The sequence below is a fragment of the Nothobranchius furzeri genome, chromosome 6 (assembly GCF_043380555.1).
Source record: "Nothobranchius furzeri strain GRZ-AD chromosome 6, NfurGRZ-RIMD1, whole genome shotgun sequence".
Classification (NCBI taxonomy): domain Eukaryota; kingdom Metazoa; phylum Chordata; class Actinopteri; order Cyprinodontiformes; family Nothobranchiidae; genus Nothobranchius; species Nothobranchius furzeri.
This window is the reverse complement of record NC_091746.1, coordinates 36,876,274-36,897,609: the sequence shown is the minus strand read 5'-3', so window position 1 is coordinate 36,897,609 and position 21,336 is coordinate 36,876,274. Positions and strand designations below refer to the sequence as shown.

Here is a 21,336-nt window from a genome sequence, read left to right as displayed (position 1 = left end):
TAAAATAATCATATGTGACTAATGAACAAGATGTTTAAATGAGATGTTTGAATAATTTGTGCTTAAATCAATGAATTTGAAATGAGTATTGTTCTTACTATGTGTTTGATTTAACAAATTAATCATACACATCTTCATAAGATACACATTAAGGGTAAGGTTCACCTCACATAAGTGTTTTAAGCCATTCTTATTCACAGTATTAAGAATATTGTATCTGAAGGAAGGCGTGGCTTTCTGAGGGATGTTGGTAAATACCCAGAAACTTGTTTACATGGAAAATCACATTTTATTGGTCATAATAATATGTAATAATTGCTACATAAACATCAAGAGGAAAGAAATGATGTGCTGTAAATTCAGTCACATTATACGTCTCTATGAGAGAGAGTATATCAGGACCACAGAGACCGTCCCTCCTCCACAGGATGATGAAATGATGGTTAGCGAGAGACGTAGAGCTAGAAGAGAAACCCGCAGGTGGACCTGCTCTCACTCAGCTGCTGCTGGTTCCACAGGTGGAACAGTCAGGTGAGTGCAGGTTTAGGAGGTCATTTTTATCTCCAGAATCATTTTATGTTGTTTCATATTCCTGTTCTTGTTTGCAGAATGGAGTGCGGATATGATGTGGACGTGGAGGAGATGTGTCCGGTGTGTGGAGACAACGTATCCGGATACCACTACGGTGTTCTCACCTGTGAAAGCTGCAAGGTAAATGCAAGGCTCTGCCAGAGATGAGTGGCATCCAAAAACAGTCTCTAAACTCCAACCACAACATTACCTTGTCGTTTTTCATCAACACGTGCAGGGATTTTTCAAAAGAACGGTTCAAAACAACAAGACCTACAGCTGTGTGGAAAACCAGCAGTGCAGCATCGATAAAGCTCAGAGGAAGCGGTGTGCCTTCTGCAGATTTCAGAAGTGTCTCCATGCTGGCATGCGTCTGGAAGGTGAGGAACTCCGTAGACAGCCGCTGATGCTTTTACACATCAGAGCAGCTTAATCTACATTATTGGTGTTTGGTTTTACCACGAACATTTAAATATTCTAATTAGTTGCTGATGCCAATGAAAATCTGATTCTTGTGACACAAAAGAAAATATGAACTAAAAGTAAAAAGAAGACAAAATAAACAACAATTAAAACAGAACAATAAAAATCTGGCATTAGACAGTTTCAGTCTGCTGTAAAAATGCAAAAGATGTTGCTGAATATTTTTATTTATGGAAGAATCATGAACAAAATCCCTGGAGATCTTTGTTTTCACAGAAGTTGACTTTTCTAACGTTTGATCCTAATCCCTGCTGCTCAGTTTTACATAAACAAGATGAATCTATCGATAGGACTGCTTTTACCTGAGTTTTTGTCTAAATCACTACGATGACATCAAACTATTCTGTATTCTATACATTTTGTTATTGTACCTCAAAAAGGTAAATACAGTTGTGGTATTTTTTTCTTTTGTTTCAGCAATTCAAATAAAAGAATACTGAGTCTTTTTTTTTTTTTTACATCTGATTCGTCCTTTTTACTTTAGCTTTTCTGTTTTCTGGCAGCTTGAATGTTTTGAGGCGTGGACTTCACCATCCACAGACTCTTCTGAATCTATCGGATCAAAACTTTTCACTCAGCCAGTGACGTCGCTTTCACTTGTTCTCAGCAGAACTTTATAGTTAGACTCAGATCCAGTTTGTTAACTGTCACTGAGATGTTTTCCAGAAGAAAAGTTTAAAAATGTTTATCTTTATTTGGAATAAAAATCCTAAAGCTGGAAAAACAAGCTGCTCTCCGCTGAAGGACTGACGCCATGTCCACATGGTGATTCAACATGAAAGCTGCTTCTAACAAATCCACATTTCTCAACAGCTGTTCGTGCCAATCGCATGAGAGGGGGGAGGAACAAGTTTGGCCCCATGTACAAGCGTGATCGTGCTCTCAAGCAGCAGAAAAAGGCTTTAATACAAGCCGGTGGATTCAGACTAGGAAACACATCTTGTCTGAACGCATCTCAGCAGAAAGCCGTTGCACTAACTGGGAACATCCACTCAGTCACCATCCTTCACGGTACTCCCCTAGACACAGATCAACCTTCATCAGTGTCCTTCCTCCTGCCCCCTGGTGTTGCCCCACACCACTGCTCCTCCCCATCTAACCTCCACAAGTCAGAGATCAGCAAAAGTTGTGCAGATTCATCAGGCTTTGCTGCAGGAATCTTCATTGATCCTTATGACTCATACTCCAGACTCGTTATCAGTCGAGGTCCAAGGGTGCCCCCGCTTGTGATGGAGTTTCTACGCTGTGATCCAGATGAGCTGCAGCTGCAGAATAAAATCATAACTCGCCTACAACAAGAGGAAAGTAACTGCCAAAGAGATCCAAACATCTTCAATCCAGTGTTTGTCTTGGTCGATCAGCTGCTGTGCTCCATTGTAGAGTGGGCACGCACATCCATCTTCTTCAAGCAGCTTCAGGTAAGACTGTTTACTCCGACTGAGAAGGAGACGACAGGTCTCAGGGAGGCTAACCTGGATAAACAAAGATTAAAATAATAAACTGCAGGAATCCTAAGATCGACTTGTTCATGAATCATTCATTATGTGCTCCCAGGTCAGTAGTTTAGAGTTCATTTTCTGAACTAAAATTATAAATAATTGGCAGGGTGGGGTCTCAGTTTTAATAAAATGTGGACCAGAGAGTGTTCCGACTGTTGGGGATTACACTAATGTGCTTCCCAGCTACAGTGTACTAAGGTACATGCAGTCTTACAATCAGGCAAAGGTAGGCTGTTGCCTTGGGCCTCGAGACAGCAGGAGAACTCTGATTCATCAACTCAGCAAGATTTTTTACTGGATGGATGGATGGATGGATGGATGGATGGATGGATTTGACATGAAGTTTCTGGTGTGTGTACTAAACAACAATGACCTAACCCCAGTTCCCCTTGTTCTCGCTGATCAATCCTACCACAGTGAGTTCTGGCTCCCCGGTTTGCTCTGATTATCTCTTTGATTGTTCCGTGTAATGACTTTATCAGTAAAACTCCTGGATCTGCCATAGAGCTGCTGGTGATTGAGAAGATTTGTAACTGCAGCTGACAGGCCACCAATCCTCAGTAAAACTGTCATTGACTCAATAAAACAATAAGAAAGAGGCAGTGGTTCTGGTCAGAGCTGCTCAGACAAGATGAAGACACTTGTCTTGTAGTGGAAAAGAACCCTCCCCTCTTGAAATATTTCAGTGGCTTTGCTTTACGGGCTTAAATCAAAACACCAGCTTTATTTACAGCATCCAACGGAAAAGTATCACAACTACAGTTCAAGAAATTTTTCTAAAACAAAAAATGCTGAGATTAACGAAGGACCACGCATACACACACACACACACACACACAACAGCCTTGAGTCTTTTGGGATACATCACCGTTACACATCAAGACTGAGCCATATTTGCCTACTCTTCTATACAGAACTGTTCAGGTCGGATCAATAGTAATAATAGGTATTAGTGGACTGCAATCTTCAGATCTCCCCTCAGATTTTCAATTGGATTTCAATTTATCAATCAAATTTTATTTATGTAGTTCCTCCTTGAACCGTCACCTTATCGTGGTGGAGGAGTTTGAGTGCCCTAATGATCCTAGGAGCTATGTTGTCTGGGGCACTTAGTGCCCCTGGTAGGGTCTCCCATGACAAATTGGTCTTAGGTGAAGGGTGAGACAAAGAACGGTTCGAAGGATCTTTCATGGCGGTTAAAACGAAGAGTCGGAGTACCCGGCCCGGAGGGTTACCGGGGTCCCACCCTGGAGCCAGGCAAGGGGTTGGGGCCCGTGAGCGAGCGCCTGGTGGCCGGGCTTTCGCCCATGGGGCCCAGCCGGGCCCAGCCCGAACCGGATACATGGGCTCGTCCAACTGTGGACCCACCACCCGCAGGAGGAACATGAAGGGTCCGGTGCAATGCGAATCGGGTGGCAGACCGAGGCGGGAGCCTTGGCGGTCCAATCCCCGGACAAGAAAACTAGTTTTTGGGACATGGAACGTCACCTCGCTGGCGGGGAAGGAGCCGGAGCTTGTGGCAGAGGTTGAGCGGTACCGGCTAGATATAGTCGGACTCACCTCGACACATTGCATTGGCTCTGGAACCCGAGACCTGGAGAGGGGTTGGACACTCTACTTTGCTGGAGTTTCTCCGGGTGAGAGGCGGAGGGCTGGGGTTGGCTTTTTGTTAGCCCCGAGACTCTCTGCCTGTGTGTTGGGGTTTACCCCGGGGGACAAGAGGGTAGCTTCCTTGCGCCTTCGGGTCGGGGAACGGGTCCTGACTGTTGTTTGTGCTTATGGGCCAAATATCAGTTCAGAGTACCCACCCTTTTGGAGTCCCTGGGACGAGTGCTAGATAGTGCTCCATCAGGGGACTCCATTGTCCTGCTGGGGGACTTCAATGCTCAGGTGGGCAATGACAGCTTGACCTGGAGGGGTGTGATTGGGAGGAACGGCCCACCTAATCTGAACTCGAGCGGTGTTTTGTTACTGGACTTCTGTGCAAGCCGCAGTTTGGCCATAACGAACACCATGTTCGAACATAAGGATGCCCACCGGTACACTTGGTACCAGGGCAATCTAGGTCACAGGTCGATGATAGATTTTGTAGTCGTATCATCTGACCTGCGGCCGTATGTTTTGGACACCCGAGTGAAGAGAGGGGCGGAGCTGTCAACTGATCACCACCTGGTGGTGAGTTGGATCAGATGGCAAGGGAACATGCCACGTAGACCTGGCAGACCCAAACGCATAGTGAGGGTCTGCTGGGAACGCCTGGCAGAAGAACCTGTCAAGACGGTCTTCAACTCCCACCTCCGGCAGAGCTTTGACCACGTCCCGAGAGCAGTGGGGGACATTGAGTCCGAGTGGGCCTTGTTCCACTCTGCGATTGTCGAGGCGGCTGTTGCTAGCTGTGGTCGTAAGGTGGCCGGTGCCAGTCGTGGTGGCAACCCCCGTACCCGCTGGTGGACACCAGAGGTTCGGGGAGCCGTCAGGCTGAAGAAGGAGGCCTACAGGGCGTGGCTGGTCTGTGGGTCTCCGGAGGCAGCAGACAGGTACCGGATAGCCAAGCGGGGTGCAGCAGTGGCAGTTGCCGAGGCAAAATCTCGGGCGTGGGAGGAGTTTGGTGAGGCCATGGAGAAAGACTATCGATCGGCTCCAAAGAGGTTCTGGCAAACTGTCCGGCGCCTCAGGAGAGGAAGGCAGCAACTCGCTCACACTGTTTACAGTGGGGATGGGGAGCTGCTGACGTCAACTGAGGCTATAGTCGGACGGTGGAAGGAATACTTTGAGGAGCTCCTCAATCCCACCAATGCGCATTCCGAGGAGGAACCAGAGCTGGGAGGCCTGGGGATGGACTGTCCGATCTCGGGGGCAGAAGTTGCTGAGGTAGTCAAACAACTACACAGCGGCGGAGCCCCGGGGGCGGATGAGGTTCGTCCTGGGTATCTCAAGGCTATGGATGTTGTAGGGCTGTCATGGTTGACACGTCTCTACAACATTGCGTGGTCATCGGGGGCAGTTCCTAGGGAGTGGCAGACCGGGGTGGTGGTCCCCATCTTTAAGAAGGGTGACCTGAGGGTGTGTTCCAACTATAGGGGGATCACACTCCTCAGCCTCCCTGGAAAGGTCTACTCCAAGGTACTGGAGAGGAGGGTCCGATCGATAGTTGAATCTCAGATTGAGGAGGAGCAATGTGGTTTTCGTCCTGGCCGTGGAACTGTGGACCAGCTCTATACCCTTGCAAGGGTGATGGAGGGGGCATGGGAGTTTGCCCAACCAATCCACATGTGCTTTGTGGATTTGGAGAAGGCTTATGACCGTGTCCCCAGGGGCACCCTGTGGGGGACGCTCCAGGAGTATGGGGTGGGTGGCTTTCTGTTAAGGGCCATTCAGTCCCTTTACCAGAGGAGCGTGAGTTTGGTCCGCATAGCCGGTAGTAAGTCGGACCTGTTCCCAGTGAGGGTTGGACTCCGCCAGGGCTGCCCTTTGTCACCGGTTCTGTTCATCACTTTTATGGACAGAATTTCTAGACGCAGCCGTGGTGTGGAGTGTGTCGAGTTTGGTGGCAGGAGAATCTCGTCTCTGCTTTTTGCGGATGATGTGGTCCTCCTAGCTTCATCAAGCTCTGACCTTCAGCTCTTGCTGGGTAGGTTCGCGGCCGAATGTGAAGCGGCTGGGATGAGGATCAGCACCTCCAAATCTGAGACCATGGTTCTCGACCGGAAAAGGGTGGCTTGCCACCTTCGGGTCGGGGGAGAGGTCCTACCTCAAGTGGAGGAGTTTAAGTATCTCGGGGTCTTGTTCACGAGTGAGGGTAGGAGGGATCGGGAGATCGACAGGCGGATTGGTTCGGCGTCTGCAGTGATGCGGACGCTGAGCCGATCTGTCGTGGGGAAGAGGGAGCTGAGCCAGAAAGCCAGGCTCTCGATTTACCGGTCGATCTACGTCCCAATCCTCACCTATGGTCATGAGCTTTGGGTAATGACCGAAAGAACGAGATCGCGGATACAAGCGGCCGAAATGAGTTTCCTCCGTAGGGTGGCCGGGCTCAGCCTTAGAGATAGGGTGAGGAGCTCGGACATTCGGGAGGGACTCGGAGTAGAACCGCTGCTCCTCCGGATCGAAAGGAGCCAGTTGAGGTGGTTTGGGCATCTGGTCAGGATGCCTCCTGGACGCCTCCCCGGGGAGGTGTTTCGGGCATGTCCTGCCGGCAGAAGGCCCCCGGGTCGACCCAGGTCACGTTGGAGAGGTTACATCTCCAATCTGGTCCGGGAACGCCTTGGGGTCCTGCCGGAGGAGCTGGTGGACAAGGCCGGGGAGAGGACGGCCTGGAGCTCCCTAGTTGGGATGCTGCCCCCGCGACCCGGACCCGGATAAGCGGAGGAAGACGACGACGACGACGACGACGATCTTAACTGCCTTCCACTTCCTTTACTGGAGCCCAAGGATTTTGGCGTGAACTCAGACTGGGACTCATGAGGGTGTTCACTATTTTCTCCTTCAGTCACTGTGTGGTCCTCTAACAAGAGCCTCAGTCCCTGAGGCAGAGAAACACCCCCACAACATGACGCTGCCACCTCCATGTTTTACTGTAGGGATGGTATCCTGTGGATTGTGAACTGCGTTAGATAAGTGTACCGTTTGGTGTTGAGGCCAAATAGTTCAACATTTTTTTGGGGGGGGTCATCTCATATTACTGAAATAGTAATATTTTTCAGTTCGATGTTATAAGTTACATTTGATATGTGAAGTGGGTAAAAGATGTTTAAGTGTTTTCATTTAAGGCAGTAAAGCAAAAAGTATTTTTTTCTTTTCTGTGCCCCCTGTATATATTAGGATGGATAGAATCTGTGTTTCAGTTATCCTTCTTTTATCTCACAAGGTCAATGACCAGATGAAACTGCTGCATTGCTGCTGGAGTGACCTGTTAGTCCTGGACATCATCTCTAAACAAGTCCTTTATGGCAGAGAAGGTAGTCTGTACCTGGTCAGCTGGCACCAGGTGGGTCATAGCTTTTCCTCTAACTTTTTATTCATCTGAGATCAAATGTCTAAACATGTATCTACACCCAGCTGTTATCCGTGTAGTGTGTTATTTGTATCAGTAGAAATGTTCTGTTTCTGTTTTCACTGTGTAAATCTGTCCAGTTTGTCACTGTTCAAAAAATGTAATAAATTAATTTCTTTAAATTTACATTTTGCTTCTTAGGGCCAGCTAAGTACACCATATTCAGAGGATTATTTGTTAAATAACTTCAAAAGTAGCATAAAAACATGCTCTCAAGTTCAAAGACCGGAAAACGTGAAAATCAGCCCAAGTTCAAAGAAAAGTTGGAAAAACTTTTAAAAACTGCAGAACTGCTTATCAAGACCACTTTTAAAGACTGTGAGGAAGTCTATAGCTACTGGGAAAGAAAACCAGTTAAATGTGGTTTTAAACTTTTGCACAGGAACTCAATCCTTAGCAGCTGCTTGCTAATGAAGGTGGCAACAAAGGTTGAGGGTTTAGTACAGATGAACTGGTGAGTGCCTTGATGGGATTTTCTGTGGTTCAGTCGGAGCTGTCAGACATAGCTCCTCATAACGACCCTGCTGTGGACAGCTTGACCCAAAGAGGACACCAGTTTGTGGAGAAGCTCCGCATCCTAAGGGTGGACCGTCCAGAGTTTGCCTGCATCAAGTTCCTGATCCTATTTAATCCAGGTTAGTGGTATCTACCCTCACTGAGCTGGTGTCCTTCCTGGCAGCAGAGACTGCTGCCATGTTTGTCCTGTTGGTGCTCCAGTGTACCAGCCTAACACTGCAGCATTTTACTGATAGAATCCAGGTTTAGGATGACAATTTTACAAACTGAGGCCTCACGTCTCAAACTGTGTCAAACATGTGTTGTGTCCTTCACTGTTTTCTCTCTCTCACTGGCCAGATGTGAAGGAGCTAGAAGACCACCGATTTGTAGAGAAGATGCAGGAACAAACAGAAGGAGCTCTGCTGGAGTACACGCTGACCACTTCGTCTGAGAGCTCTGGTCGTTTCACTCATCTGCTGCTGTGTCTGTCTGAGTTACGCTCCCTCAGCGCTCAGATGGAGGACTACCTGTACAGCAGACATCTGAGTGGGGCGCTGCCCCGCAACAACCTGCTCAATGAGATGCTCCACGCAAAGCACAGCTGGACATAAGTCCTCTGGACTTGGTTTTGAAACATTCAGCTCCTATCAAGGCTGAATAGATTGTCTCTGGTGGTTTTCTGTACTTTGAAGTTGAAACGTAATACCGTGTGTAAGATAAAATGTGGTAAATTCATTCTAAACAAGTGTTTCTGAAACAGGACCTTAGGTATGAGTGTTTATCTTTCTGTCTGTGTGATAGATAAGGAATCTGTCTACATTGTACTGGTGTCTGGTATAGTAATAAAATCTGAGATTTTTAAACAACCCCTTCCCTTTGCTCTGTTTATTGCCCAGCATGTTAATTAAATCCCAAAATGTATTTATTTGATGTGATGTCTTTAAAGCACCCTGACCAAAATAATCCAAGGATATTTGTCAAACCAACAGTTATCCAAGAATAACAGACAAAAGTGAAACCTGCTCATCAAAACTTTGTTTCAGCCAATCAATTTAAGGATTTTGCACATGAAATTAAGCGTGTCCAAGTCTATCAGCATTCAATCACACCTGTAGATTGACTGGAGGGAGGAATGGGAATGTTCTTTTTTCCTTCGAAGTCTAGATCAGACCAGGGGTCTGCAATATTTACAAACCAAAGACCCATTTTTCCACCTGTCCACCAAAATAAAACTAATTTATAGCAGCAAATGTTACAAGACCTTTTAAATAATGATAATTTAGAATTTATGGAAGACAATTATGGCCACTGACACAGAATATCTCCTCTATTATTAGGTTTTAAAGTGAATAAATATACTTTAGTAAAAAGAGTATGGATATTATCTATGGGATGTTGACATCTGTTTGTAAAAAGGTAGATCACTAATATGTTTAATGTCATTCTGCTGTGGAAATTTGATGCAGTTATTCCATGAAAGAAAATGAAAAGCTGCGTAGACTGGTGTTTTTATCGTACTGTAGCCTATCTATATCTATGAATTTAAGTTTGTTTGTTTGGGTTTATTTTTTAGATAACTTTTTAGCTAAATTCATAGAGAGCCATTGTGGAAGGTCTGTAGAGCCCCATGTGGCTCCAGTGCCTCGTTTGCAGACCCCTGCTTTGCATCAATGCAGCTTTTATAATAGACAGAGATGCAGATATTTTACAAGTACTTTGTTTTTTAAATAATTCAATTAAAGATTTTAAGAATTCAAAGTATCAGAGGTTTTCTTAGTAATTTAGAACCTGTGAAAGACCAGAACCATCTCACTGATCTTTGCAGAAGCCTGACCTGAACATTCTTTCATCACACATCCCGTGTTACAAAAGAACTTAACTGCAGATCTCTGAAATATTCAGCAAACAGAGTTCACAGGAGTCAAAACTCAGATGGTTTAATAACTGGTTTGCTGTAATACTTAGATGCTCATTACCATGTTTCCTTCTCTTCTTCCTGGTTAGTTTCCTGTTTAGTTTTACTTTTAGTTCCTGTCATGTTTTTGTGCTAAATTTAGATCCTGTATTATTGAATGCAGAAAATGGTTGATTACCTGTGTAATAATGTGTTGTGTGAGTTGGTTTCTCTTTGTAGTTTCTGCCTGATATAATATTTGGTTTTAGGAAGCTAATTCACTTTCAGGTAATAAAGTTCTGTGTTCAGCGTGCCTGATTTCTCCTCCTTTGTTGAGTTTTAACACATTTAACCATGTCTGAAGAAGCCAGCAGCTACAGCTTTCTGTCCTATATATATATATATATATATATATATATATATATATATATATATATATATATATATATATATATATATATATATATATATATATATATATATATATATATACAACTTTCTAGCAGGGCAGGATGTCGAGGTTGGGCCCACTGAGTTTCTTATGACTTTAGATCAAGGGAGAAACTGTCTGACCCTCTCTTCCAAGCAACACGCTCCAGCTCCACCTGGGAGATCCATGTCCTTGTTTATTAGCTAAGTTCAAACGGAGCAGAGATTTTGGAAAACTAAACTGTACTCTTTCCAAATCCTTATTACAGACATGGAGAGAAGAGGCTTTTATTTTGATCCAAGATAATCTGGTGGAACACGGAGTCCAAGTGCACTGGGTAAACAGACAGACTTCCTGCAGGTTGTAACTTGTGCACACTAAACCTTTGTTATTGGTCACTTCGATCCCACAGTTTACACCTTCAGCCACCTGTTTTGCCCTTTCTGCCTTAGTGAGAGGCCTAATCAGCGTAATGCACTCCTCCTGTTCTCTGGTGGAGCCCTATCTGATCTGATCTCATCCACCTCACTGAGCCCATTACCAGACCTTGACATCCAGCTGGCATCAAGTCAGTGCCTGTATTGCTCAAGGACACAGTATGATGGCAGAAAAATACCATTGCCTTTTTGTACTGTAACATTATTTAATTTTTCTTGAAATAACCTAAAACAAATAGAATATACGTAGCTTGGGGCGGTAGTGGTTCAGGTGTTAGAAGTTCCCCCTGTAACTGATGGGATGCCGGTTCAAACCCAGGCTTTATCAGGCTTCATCTGTGCCAGTTGTGTCCTTGTGTCCACTTTACCCTTCTTGCCCGGTGGTGGTCAGAGGGACTAATAGCATCAATTGAAGCTTTTCTTCTGTCAGTGTGCCCCAGGGCTCATGTTGCTACAGTGTGGCTCATCATCACCGTGGGTACAACTGAAGGTCTGTTGTTAGTAATTGCATTTGTATGTTTTTATTGATAAAATTTTTTGATCATATTTTGATGCAAGCCATATATATATATATATATATATATATATATATATATATATATATATATATATATATATATATATATATATACATATATATTAGAGAGAGAAAGATTTTTGTCTGACTTTTTTTTGTTTTGTTTTTTGTTCATCGGCCTAGTTTCATTTCCTGTTTAACTTCCCGGAAACACAAACCTCTACTAATCAAGATGGCGACGGTTGCAGTGAGCCGACCACCTCTCGGGGGATTCAGTTTCGACAACTGTAAGAGGTAATGGTTTATAGTTAATTAAACCACATCAGAATAACGCCAGCCGTAACCTTCACCGTGGGTTTAGCTGTGAGTCTCGCTGTTGTGTGTAGCTGTGTTGTAAAGCGGTTTGGAGATGATGCTAGCTCGTGCGCCTTCCTTACAATGACTCAGGGCTTTAGACTCTACGGCGGTGACTGACTTTACGCTTTTATAACTTCATTTGTCTCTGTTGTAAAACGTTGAGTTCATTGTAGCGATCAAGGTTTAAGTATTTTTAGTGTTATCTGGAAACCGCAGGAGGGAAAGATAATTTCCTCTGGTTTGAGCAAATAACCGCGTCGAGCTGCCAATACGAATAAAACTACTAAATGTTCTTTTGTCTGTCAGGATGTTTTCATTTACAAATAACAAATACCGTAGATTTAAGAGTAGTGAAATAATAATGCACAACAATGTTACTATAAAAAAGTGTTAGCTTTACCATGTAAACGTCTACAATTACTCCCTAATACTCATGATGCTGTAATGATATACTTGATTTTAGAAACGCGATTTTGCAAGGAGAAGCTAACAAGGTGGGGTTCAACCTGCCTGCTGCTCGGAAAACAGGAACAACAATCTGCGGTGTTGTCTTCAAGGTGAGTGGTCGAAGCTGTAACCTCTGGTAGGACAGACCCCTGAACACTGAGAACATCTAGATGTGTTCCTCTGCCTCACAGTTAAAACCTGGTTCAACGTTTTTGCTCATTAATCACAATAAAATATTTTACCTTGAAACTTCATAAAAAGTCCCAAAATAAAAATTAAATGTAAGCTATAGCTTTAAATATTCTTCTTTAAAGTATTAAAGGGGTTCTAGAGCTACTTATTTTTTACAATCGGAAACTGTTCTTCGAGCCTATATAAAGCTTATGAAACTTTTGGAGGCTCATAATGTGACAGGAGCTCTAAAAAATGGCCAAATTAAACTCTGTGGTTGGTAAAGCCTTAATTTGGGTGGACACGCTGCAACTTTTTCACCCGTATCACTCAGCTTCAGCTCAAACTGTACGACTTCCTCGCAGAGCAAATGTCACGAGTCATGTGCTCACACTGTGCGACCCAGTTCGCGGATGCGACCTGACTGCTCGCGCTGTAAATCTGTTAGCAACACATTGGACCTACAAATATGCTAAAAAATAGCAGTTTTTACACAACACGCCGGACTTTTTTGTGTTGTTGATGTCTGTTGTCCTTCGGGAGTGCTGTAGGAGGACACACAGGGATTTATGGGGTTGGGTGAGAAAGATGAAAGAAAGTAAATCAATATTTTCTGACCAGTTTAATTTGACATAAACACGCTTTTTGACAATTCTTGTCATTGTGTGCGGGGGAAAATGTGTAGGAAGAAAAATAAACGAAGTGTGTGTGTGTTAATAGGGAAATAGCTAGCAAGCTCCGATGACGCATGTTTGTGTGTGTGCCGTGAGCGGTTCTGGTACTTTTTGTGTCGCAGCGCTGCATCAACAGTGCAGTACCCTCACGAGTAGGGTTGGGCGTCGTTTGATTTTGAACGATTCTGATTCCTCGTTTCGATTCCAGTTCCTATTGATTTCCGATTCCGATTCTTTCAAGACATGACATGTTTTACATGAGCTAGCTAACCACAGGTCCTACTTGAAGAAATTATCTTAACTTCAACATGAATATTAATTCTATGAACATCAACATCACCTTCATTCAGACAAAAATATGTTTTGGAGAAAAAAAGAAAAAGACTTGCAGCACAACCAGTGTGTTTGTTTCTGACCACAACCAAAGTCTGGAAGAAGCCTCTGGGATGAGAGGCTAAATGTCTCCAACATATCCAGAAACATCCAACAGTTTTCAGCTAAAACTCTCAGGATGATCATGTCCAGGATGACTGAGAACTACACCTCCATGCTGCAGCAGCATTCAGTCAGAACAGAAAGTGAAACTGAAATACAGCTGCTGTCAGTAACAATCTAACAGATTTTAAACATTAAAACTCAACAGAAATAGTTCAAAAAGGAATTAAAATGTTCAGAACTTTGTGTGTGATTTATTTACTTATTTATTTTGCGACGGAAGCTGTTGTGGTCTACATCAGAGAAAGTTGCTCCAGCATGATGACATTTATTATTCTACAGGTTATTGTTCAGCTTTCTGACGCTCACACACACACGAGTGTTGGTGAGAGACTGTGTCTGACTGCTGACGCTCCGTGTGTGTTTTTATTTCTGCAGTGAGACAAACTCACCTCAAACCATCCAGAGTTTGTTCTTTAAAGCTTCTATTACATCCACCGTGTTGAAGTATTTGAACAAGTTTCCTCTACGCTGCAGGAGTTAAAGTTTACGTTACGGAGTAATAGTTCGACAGACGCGTTTGTTTATATCTGGGTGGGGGGAGGGGGGACTCGGTGCTGCACACAGACAGCTGGTGTGATCAGCTCTGAAAAGCGTTGATCACAATTTGCAGATCACGTTTATTTTTCACGGAGATCGGCCGCGGATTCCTCTTCCGGTCGGTATTCTAGGAATCAAAATAAAAAACTTTGAACGATTTCGGGAAAAACTAACAGTTGATCCCGTTTCCAATTGATGCTCAATGCCCAACCCTACCCACGAGGGATGAGCAAAATTTCAAACACGTCAGAATTCCATGCGAGCTTACGATTGCTGATCGGTAGCTGGTCACGTGGTGTTAATCACCTCTTGTAACCCCGTGTACTACATGACGCTCAGCACAAAACTGGCCCTGATCTTGTAGAATCTCCCACGAGGGTAAAATCGGCTTAAAAAAGCGAAAAAGTTGCACAGTGGACGCCCGACTTTACAGCAGAATGAGTGATTTGCCCCGCCCACCCAGCTAGGACATAAATATTAAATAAGCTTCATGCTGATTGGCCAGTTTATCACAATGGCTCTATGACTGTCTGAAGCTAGAAACTTTTTATGTTTTGTTTTTTACAGTGTCTGGATAACTCAATTGGAAAGCGTTGGCTCTATCTGGCTTTCATGTAAAGTCTGAATATTCCCAGTACACCCTGGAACGTTGCATATGTGCCCTGACACTGTTCTCTGTTGTTTTCCTCTCGTCCTTGGGCCACTTTTGTCTGCTGTTTGAATGTAGCCTGATTCCAGCAGGTGCTGCAATGTTTATAAAACTCAAACAGCAGTTTTGGTTCGTAGGATGGCGTTGTTCTTGGAGCTGACACCAGAGCCACTGAGGGCATGATTGTGGCAGACAAGAATTGCTCCAAGATCCACTACATCTCCCCCAACATTTAGTAAGTGACGACTATGGCTTTAAGGCTTGCACTGCTTTGTTCTGATATGATTTTATTAGAGATCCACCAATAAAAACATCAGTTATCAGAACCAGCATTTCTGTTGTACCAAACAGATTCAACTTCAAACATTTTGTGCATAAACTGATGTTAATAGTGACATTTTGGCATGAAAATAAGGTGGAAAATGTCTGAATATCAAGAAAATCGGCCAGTCAAAATGGGCAGAGCATGTCTCCTACATTAGAAAAACCAATATCGGTTGACCTCTAATCCTTATATTCTACTCATACATTTAATAAGACATCTTATTGATCTGTGTGGTCAGATCAGATGCATCAATCTACTGTGAAAAAATTAGCTTACTTCAATTTGTTTCAGTTTGTGGTGCTAAAAGATTAGCTTTTGAGCCTCCCTGACTGCTGTACTCTGTTGTTGTGCAGCTGCTGTGGGGCAGGAACTGCTGCAGACACAGAGATGACCACTCAGATAATCTCCTCCAACCTGGAACTGCACGCTCTGTCTACAGGAAGGCTGCCACGTGTGGCCACAGCCAATCGCATGCTTAAGCAGATGCTGTTCAGGTACGTCTTCCAGTTGTAGGTTTACAGTCTACTGCTCAACTCTGGGTTTAACTCTGTTTAACTCTTTTTTTGGAACATAACATCTGCTAAATCATATTTTAGAAAAACTCATTAAATATCCACAAGAGACTCAGATGTTTCTGTTAAACCTACACAGGTGAAACTCAAAAATGAGAATATGGTGCAAAAGTCCCTGTATTCCATTAATTCAGCTATGACTGAGAGACCATCTAAAGCAGAGGTATTCAGTTCCAGGCCTGGAGGGCCAGTATCCAGCACGTTTTAGTTGTAATTCTATTTCAACACACCTAATTTCAATTAGCAGGTGATTAACAGGCCTCTACAGAGCCTGAGGAGCTGCTGCACAGGCGATTCAACCACTGAATTAAGTGTGTTGGAGCAGAGAAATGCTTACACATTAGCGTCGGCATGGTCGAGCTGGATGGCGTGAGTTTGGGCTGGCGCGGGCAGTGTAGTGTTCACATATAAATCCGAGGGACTTCTTAGGAATGCGTAAATCCCCGAGCCTGTGGGCAGCGCTTAATACGCGCGGGAAAGTCCGCTCCATAGGGTAAACCAGTGTTTCCCTTACATAGGCATTGCCGTGGAGGCCCGCCATGGCTGACGGGGCAGGGCAGGGTGGTTACAGCTAGGGATGAGTCGGATACTCGTCTGAAACGATACGGTACGGATAAAGCATTTTTGATGAATACAAGCATGAAACGAGTAAAACTCGTAAATATCTGTAATCGTGCTGAAGAAAAATCCTCATTGGGTAACTGACTGCTTTCACGCTCTGTGATTGGCCAGTCACATAAAGCGCCCGCCCCTCCCTACACACAAAACTCTGCAGTCGGAAGCTCAGTTCGGCCCACGCACACACACAGACAGTAACGGATCTCTCTGTGCTTGCCTCACTGTTGCTCACGTTTCTTCAGTGCTCCCTAGGTTTTCTTCGGCTCGCCTCTTTTTCGGTTTAATATTCAAAGTTACTTTTTCATAACGTACGTGGTGCGTTTGACAAGATAGAGCTGAAAACGGCTCGTGCATGCGTCAGTCACTGCCTCCGCTCCGGTCAGGTTTTTTCAAATTACTCACTCTCTCTCTCTCTCTCTCTCCTCTCTCTCTCTCTCTCTCTCTCTCTCTCTCTCTCTCTCTCTCTCTCTCTCTCTCTCTCTCTCTCTCTCTCTCTCTCTCTCTCTCTCTCTCTCTCTCTCTCTCTCTCTCTCTCTCTCTCTCTCTCTCTCTCTCTCTCTCTCTCTCTCTCTCTCTCTCTCTCTCTCTCTCTCTCTCTCTCTCTCTCTCTCTCTCACACCACATTATTTTATTAATTTGCTGTGTGTGTCCTCAAAATCTTGTGCCACACACACTAATTTCTCCCCTGAGCAGCTGTCGCTAGGGCAAGAGCTCCGATGCAGAGAATAGGCGCACACACACACTCACAGCTATTCTTTTCTCCCATTCCCACACTTAACGGCAGCTCCATGCTACAGACAGAAGTTTACTCAACAGCATCCAGCATGAGAATGAATCGTGCATGTGGGAACAACCCACCACCAACTCCCAGTTAGTCCGTAGTGTCGCCTCAGTCCCAGTCTGACCTCTGGGGAGAAGGTCTGAGAAAAAGAGTTGCCTCGGCACAGATAACGCAAATCTGACCTGCGTGTGAAACCAAATTCCGGTGCCGTTCGATACCTTATGGGGCCGTGCCAACGCTAAAGTGTAAGCGCCATAAAACGTGCTGGATACCGGCCCTCCAGGTCCAGAATGGAAGACCCCTGATCTAAAGGCTTGAAATATCTGGCTTTGCCTGGAATGAGTATCTCATGTATTAGTTTCAACTTCTACGATGCATTACTGACATAAATTAGCTTTTTCCACCATATTCTAATTTCTCAAGTTTCACTTTTAAAGGGTTTATCATTATGACCTGTAAAAGTACACAACGTATGTGTGTGTCTATATTTGTGTGTGTTGGTTTATTTAGGTATCAGGGTTACATTGGTGCTGCTCTGGTCCTGGGTGGAGTGGACTGTAACGGACCTCACCTGTACAGCATCTACCCTCATGGCTCCACAGATAAGCTGCCCTACGTAACAATGGGTCAGTCTCTCCTCTAGGGTTGCGCCCATTCACCATTTAATGTTACACGTACCAGTTCAACATTGATTTGTAAACGTTTATAAACGACTAGAAATAAATCCTTAAAAAAAACTGCTGCAAAGCTTGGCAGGATCATAAAAGTTGCATGTACCACCTGGACACTTTAGGGGATGGACTGCCGAAGCTAGTTTCTAAGCTTCAGCCACTGAGTTTGGGATTTACTCCTCAGGGGGATTGAAGGAAAGATGTGTACAACTACAATAAAATACAACAGATTCACTACCAGCATGCGGCAGCACCTTACACGTTTCCATCCCGGGTCAGATGAAGAGAAGAACCCAGTGGTTGTTCCTCCTAACCAGCCAGCAATCGAAGGATTATTAAAACTTGCCTGCAACTCCAGCCTGTTTAATTAAACTACGGTGTTACTGTGCTGCAAAGCTGAGGCAGCACCAGGGAGCCTTTGGCTGTTTATAAGTGGTCAGCCTGTGGCAATAACATGGAGCGATCAGGTGTTTTTCACCAACGATTACGTGACGGCAGTATACAGTGGGTGTAGGGACCGTCTCCACTCACAGACTTCATTTCAGCTTGAACATAACTTGTTTTTTATGCCGATTAAAGCCGCGATCCTTAAGCTTTTTCACGAGTTGCTCCAAAAGATGGCTGGTGATCTGAGCTTCTGGTCTAAAGGCCAGAAGCGCCACTTCTCAGCTGATTCTGTTTACAAAGGCAAAACTGACTGCCCTTGTTTACTTTCGTTTTCGTTATTCACATTCATCTGTAGATTTCATGTATAAGTAAGTTGGGTATGTGTTCAGTCTTCTTGTCTATCTAGTCCGATTATAACTTGTTGGTAGCAGATTCTAAACCTCCTAATTCAATGTTGGTGGTAAAATTTAGCCCTAAACAGATTTAATCAGTAAAAGTTTTACTACTGATGGGGAAGTCTGTGAAACTCCTGAATAAAATTCCTGTTTTGTAAGATTTAAGGGTTTAAACTTGGCGTTGATGATAAACAGAACCTTTGTTAGCGTGCATTACATCATTGCTGCCGTTTCCTGCGATTATCATAAAATTCTATGTTTGTAAGGGACTAAGGTGATTTTAAGTGTTTAGATTCCCACAGTAACGCTCAACAACTATAGGTGCCATCGGCCTCTTGCTTTAACAGCTGTAAGTTGATGTTTTTACTGCACCAAACCTGAAGGTGAACATTTAATCTGGTGGTTTGTTTCTGAAGGCTCTGGCTCCTTGGCTGCCATGGCTGTGTTTGAAGATCGCTACAAGCCCAACATGGAGGTGAGTCACACACATGTGATGAGTCAGAGTTAGAACTGTGTGCTGTGAACACCTGAGTTGATCTGATGTGGTGCTAGCTTTCACTCGAGCCTCTGTGTTGTTTTTTTGAAGGAAGGAGAAGCCAAGCAGCTGGTGCATGATGCCATCGCAGCAGGCATCTTCAACGACCTGGGCTCCGGCAGCAACATTGACCTGTGTGTCATCACTAAAGGCAGTGTGGACTACATCCGGCCCCACGATGAGGCCAACAAGAAGGGTGTCAGGTGAGAGCTGTTTGTCCTCAGTCCGGTTATCCAAACCCTTCCTGTCTGGTTGAATATCAGCCGTTGAAATGTTGCAACAGCTTCTGGGTCATTGGTATGGGGGTGCTACTCTAATGTTTAATGTGCATCAGTGACTCGTTCTCTTGCTTATTTTGCTTGAAGACTAAATGATGGAGCCTTGCAGCTGTGAGTAGATGGAGTGTTTTGTAGGTTGTAGACTAACTCGTCTGAATTTAACACAAACACATCTGCACTTACCCAGCGTGCTCTGCTGTGTCAATAGGATGAAACAAGCTGCGTGTTGTGCCTACACACATTTAATCTGTTGTCTAAAATGATCACAATAGACTCAACAACTGAAACACGGTTTCTTTTGTCCTGGCTGTAGAACGGGTGATTACAAATACCGAAGAGGAACAACAACTGTGTTGACCAAGGCTGTGAACCCACTGGACCTGGAGCTGGTGGAGGAGTCCATCCAAACCATGGACACCTCCTAAAACTCGCCTCCCCTCACGACTCTTGACACATTTTACAATAAAAGTTGATTCTAAATTCATATAGTTTGCTTCTGTTTTTGTTGTTTGAAATAAAACATCTGGATGAAAACAGCTTCCTGTGTGAAATGAGTCACTCTGTTGCCAAGTCTATGAAATAGTTTTTGGTCCCTCCTGAGCGCGTACGTACACATGCCGGATTTTTAGTAAGGAAAAGGGAGATTTTAAAAAGTAAGGATTTATAAACATTTTTGTTTTAGCTTCTCATATGAACAGAAAATACAACTCTGTGCTTTCTATAAGAGATATATATAGACAGATGTTTGGTCTGGGGGTTTAACTGCATCAGACAGTCATCACAGTGTTAGATGGTGACCTTGGGTTTGAAATCTGTCACAGCCCAGTGAGGTTTAGAAAAATGACGAGCATAAACCGGTGACGGAACTTGTCCTCTCAGATTCATAACAAATATGCATAAAAGCCAATGTACAAAAATTGTGACATGTTTGGATTATTACTGAATTATGTTTCTAACCTCAATGTATCTGTGGTACAACTTTGAATCTGCCTTTCTCCATCTTTTCCAAATAGTTTTACTTTTGAATCCAAATAAGAATTAAAACAGAAGTAGTCCTTTGGCTCTCAGGTGTGTAACAGTTGAAGCCCGTCTCAGAAAGGGAAAGCCAACCAGACAAATCCACTTGTTTCTAGCACAAACTAACTTTTGCTGTGCTGGTCGCCTTCAGCCAAAGATACAAAACTGGTCATAAAATAATAAATATCCTGAAAGAACGCATGCTTCATCTTGTTTTAGAAAACGTCGGATGGCTCAAGGTCCACCCAGATAATATTTTCTCTGCCAGCTGTAAACAGTTCATCTGAGTATCACTATCTAGACCTGTGGTTTATAAAGATTCCATTTGTAAAATTCCAATTATATAATCAACGTGCTGTACACTGCATAAGAGTTTTTCATCACTTTTATTGTGGTTGGAAATCCTGGCTTGTCTTGGACACGGGCAGGAGGGGTCCTCAAGCAAAAAGGGTTAGAAACCACTAATCTTCAATGCGCTGTCCTTTTAGAAACACGATTACAATTTGCAGATTAAGATGAAATCAAATAAAACTCATCTTGTTTCTTCTAAGAAAACAATGCAAACGACTATCCTTGTTTGTCGTTTACACTTCAGCGTGCAAAAGTTAGCTTCAAAAGCGAGACGTTCTCTACCACTATTTGATTTGTCGCAACCACTCCTTTAGAAACTCAACAGTTCCTAAATCTATGTGTGCATCAGGCTTGTCCTCCCAGTCTGCTGCAGCCAGAAACTCAGCTGATCTACAGAAAACCCATGGACTTTCCTCTAAGGCTGCTTTTCACGCACCGATCATTTTAAAAGATGCATGCTGGCATCACTCACACTAACTGCCCATCATCTATGGCTGCTCCACCCTTTGTGTGTATCGTGTTTTGTTAAATGTTGAAATCTGTATATTGATTATTGTATAATTTGTTATTTTACATGTTGTATGTTACAACCCCCTATCCTCCCTAACAAGGCCCTGCCTTTTACCAAATCACAGTTTAAATAAGACTTTTGTTCTTCCTGGTTATTTAAAAGTCTAATTTAAAAAAATAAT

General features: G+C 43.9%; 2 protein-coding genes across 2 annotated transcripts; both read left to right on the top strand.

Annotated features, from left to right (window-relative positions):
* Positions 1-229: 229 nt before the first annotated feature.
* On the top strand, positions 230-8,969 carry nr5a1b (nuclear receptor subfamily 5, group A, member 1b). Its single transcript, XM_015974021.3, has 7 exons — positions 230-531; positions 609-711; positions 809-950; positions 1,867-2,471; positions 7,420-7,539; positions 8,093-8,240; positions 8,461-8,969. The coding sequence occupies exons 1-7, from the start codon at positions 245-247 to the stop codon at positions 8,712-8,714; spliced, it is 1,659 nt and encodes a 552-aa protein (XP_015829507.3). The 5' UTR covers positions 230-244; the 3' UTR covers positions 8,715-8,969.
* A 2,581-nt stretch (positions 8,970-11,550) lies between these two features.
* psmb7 (proteasome 20S subunit beta 7) lies at positions 11,551-19,812 on the top strand. Its single transcript, XM_015974066.3, has 8 exons — positions 11,551-11,675; positions 12,202-12,295; positions 14,852-14,949; positions 15,393-15,533; positions 17,521-17,636; positions 18,880-18,938; positions 19,050-19,201; positions 19,590-19,812. Exons 1-8 carry the CDS (start codon positions 11,614-11,616, stop codon positions 19,699-19,701), a joined length of 834 nt encoding a protein of 277 aa, XP_015829552.3. The 5' UTR covers positions 11,551-11,613; the 3' UTR covers positions 19,702-19,812.
* The last annotated feature ends 1,524 nt before the right edge of the window (positions 19,813-21,336 follow it).

Excerpts from the sequence above, each read along its gene's own strand:
- psmb7 (XM_015974066.3), top strand. The coding sequence starts at position 11,614 with ATGGCGACGGTTGCAGTGAGCCGACCACCTCTCGGGGGATTCAGTTTC. Across the intron at positions 12,296-14,851 it reads TCTGCGGTGTTGTCTTCAAG|GATGGCGTTGTTCTTGGAGC; the intron begins GTGAGTGGTCGA and ends TTTGGTTCGTAG. Across the intron at positions 19,202-19,589 it reads GCCAACAAGAAGGGTGTCAG|AACGGGTGATTACAAATACC; the intron begins GTGAGAGCTGTT and ends TCCTGGCTGTAG.
- nr5a1b (XM_015974021.3), top strand. The coding sequence starts at position 245 with ATGTTGGTAAATACCCAGAAACTTGTTTACATGGAAAATCACATTTTA. Across the intron at positions 951-1,866 it reads TGCTGGCATGCGTCTGGAAG|CTGTTCGTGCCAATCGCATG; the intron begins GTGAGGAACTCC and ends ATTTCTCAACAG. Across the intron at positions 2,472-7,419 it reads TCTTCTTCAAGCAGCTTCAG|GTCAATGACCAGATGAAACT; the intron begins GTAAGACTGTTT and ends TTATCTCACAAG.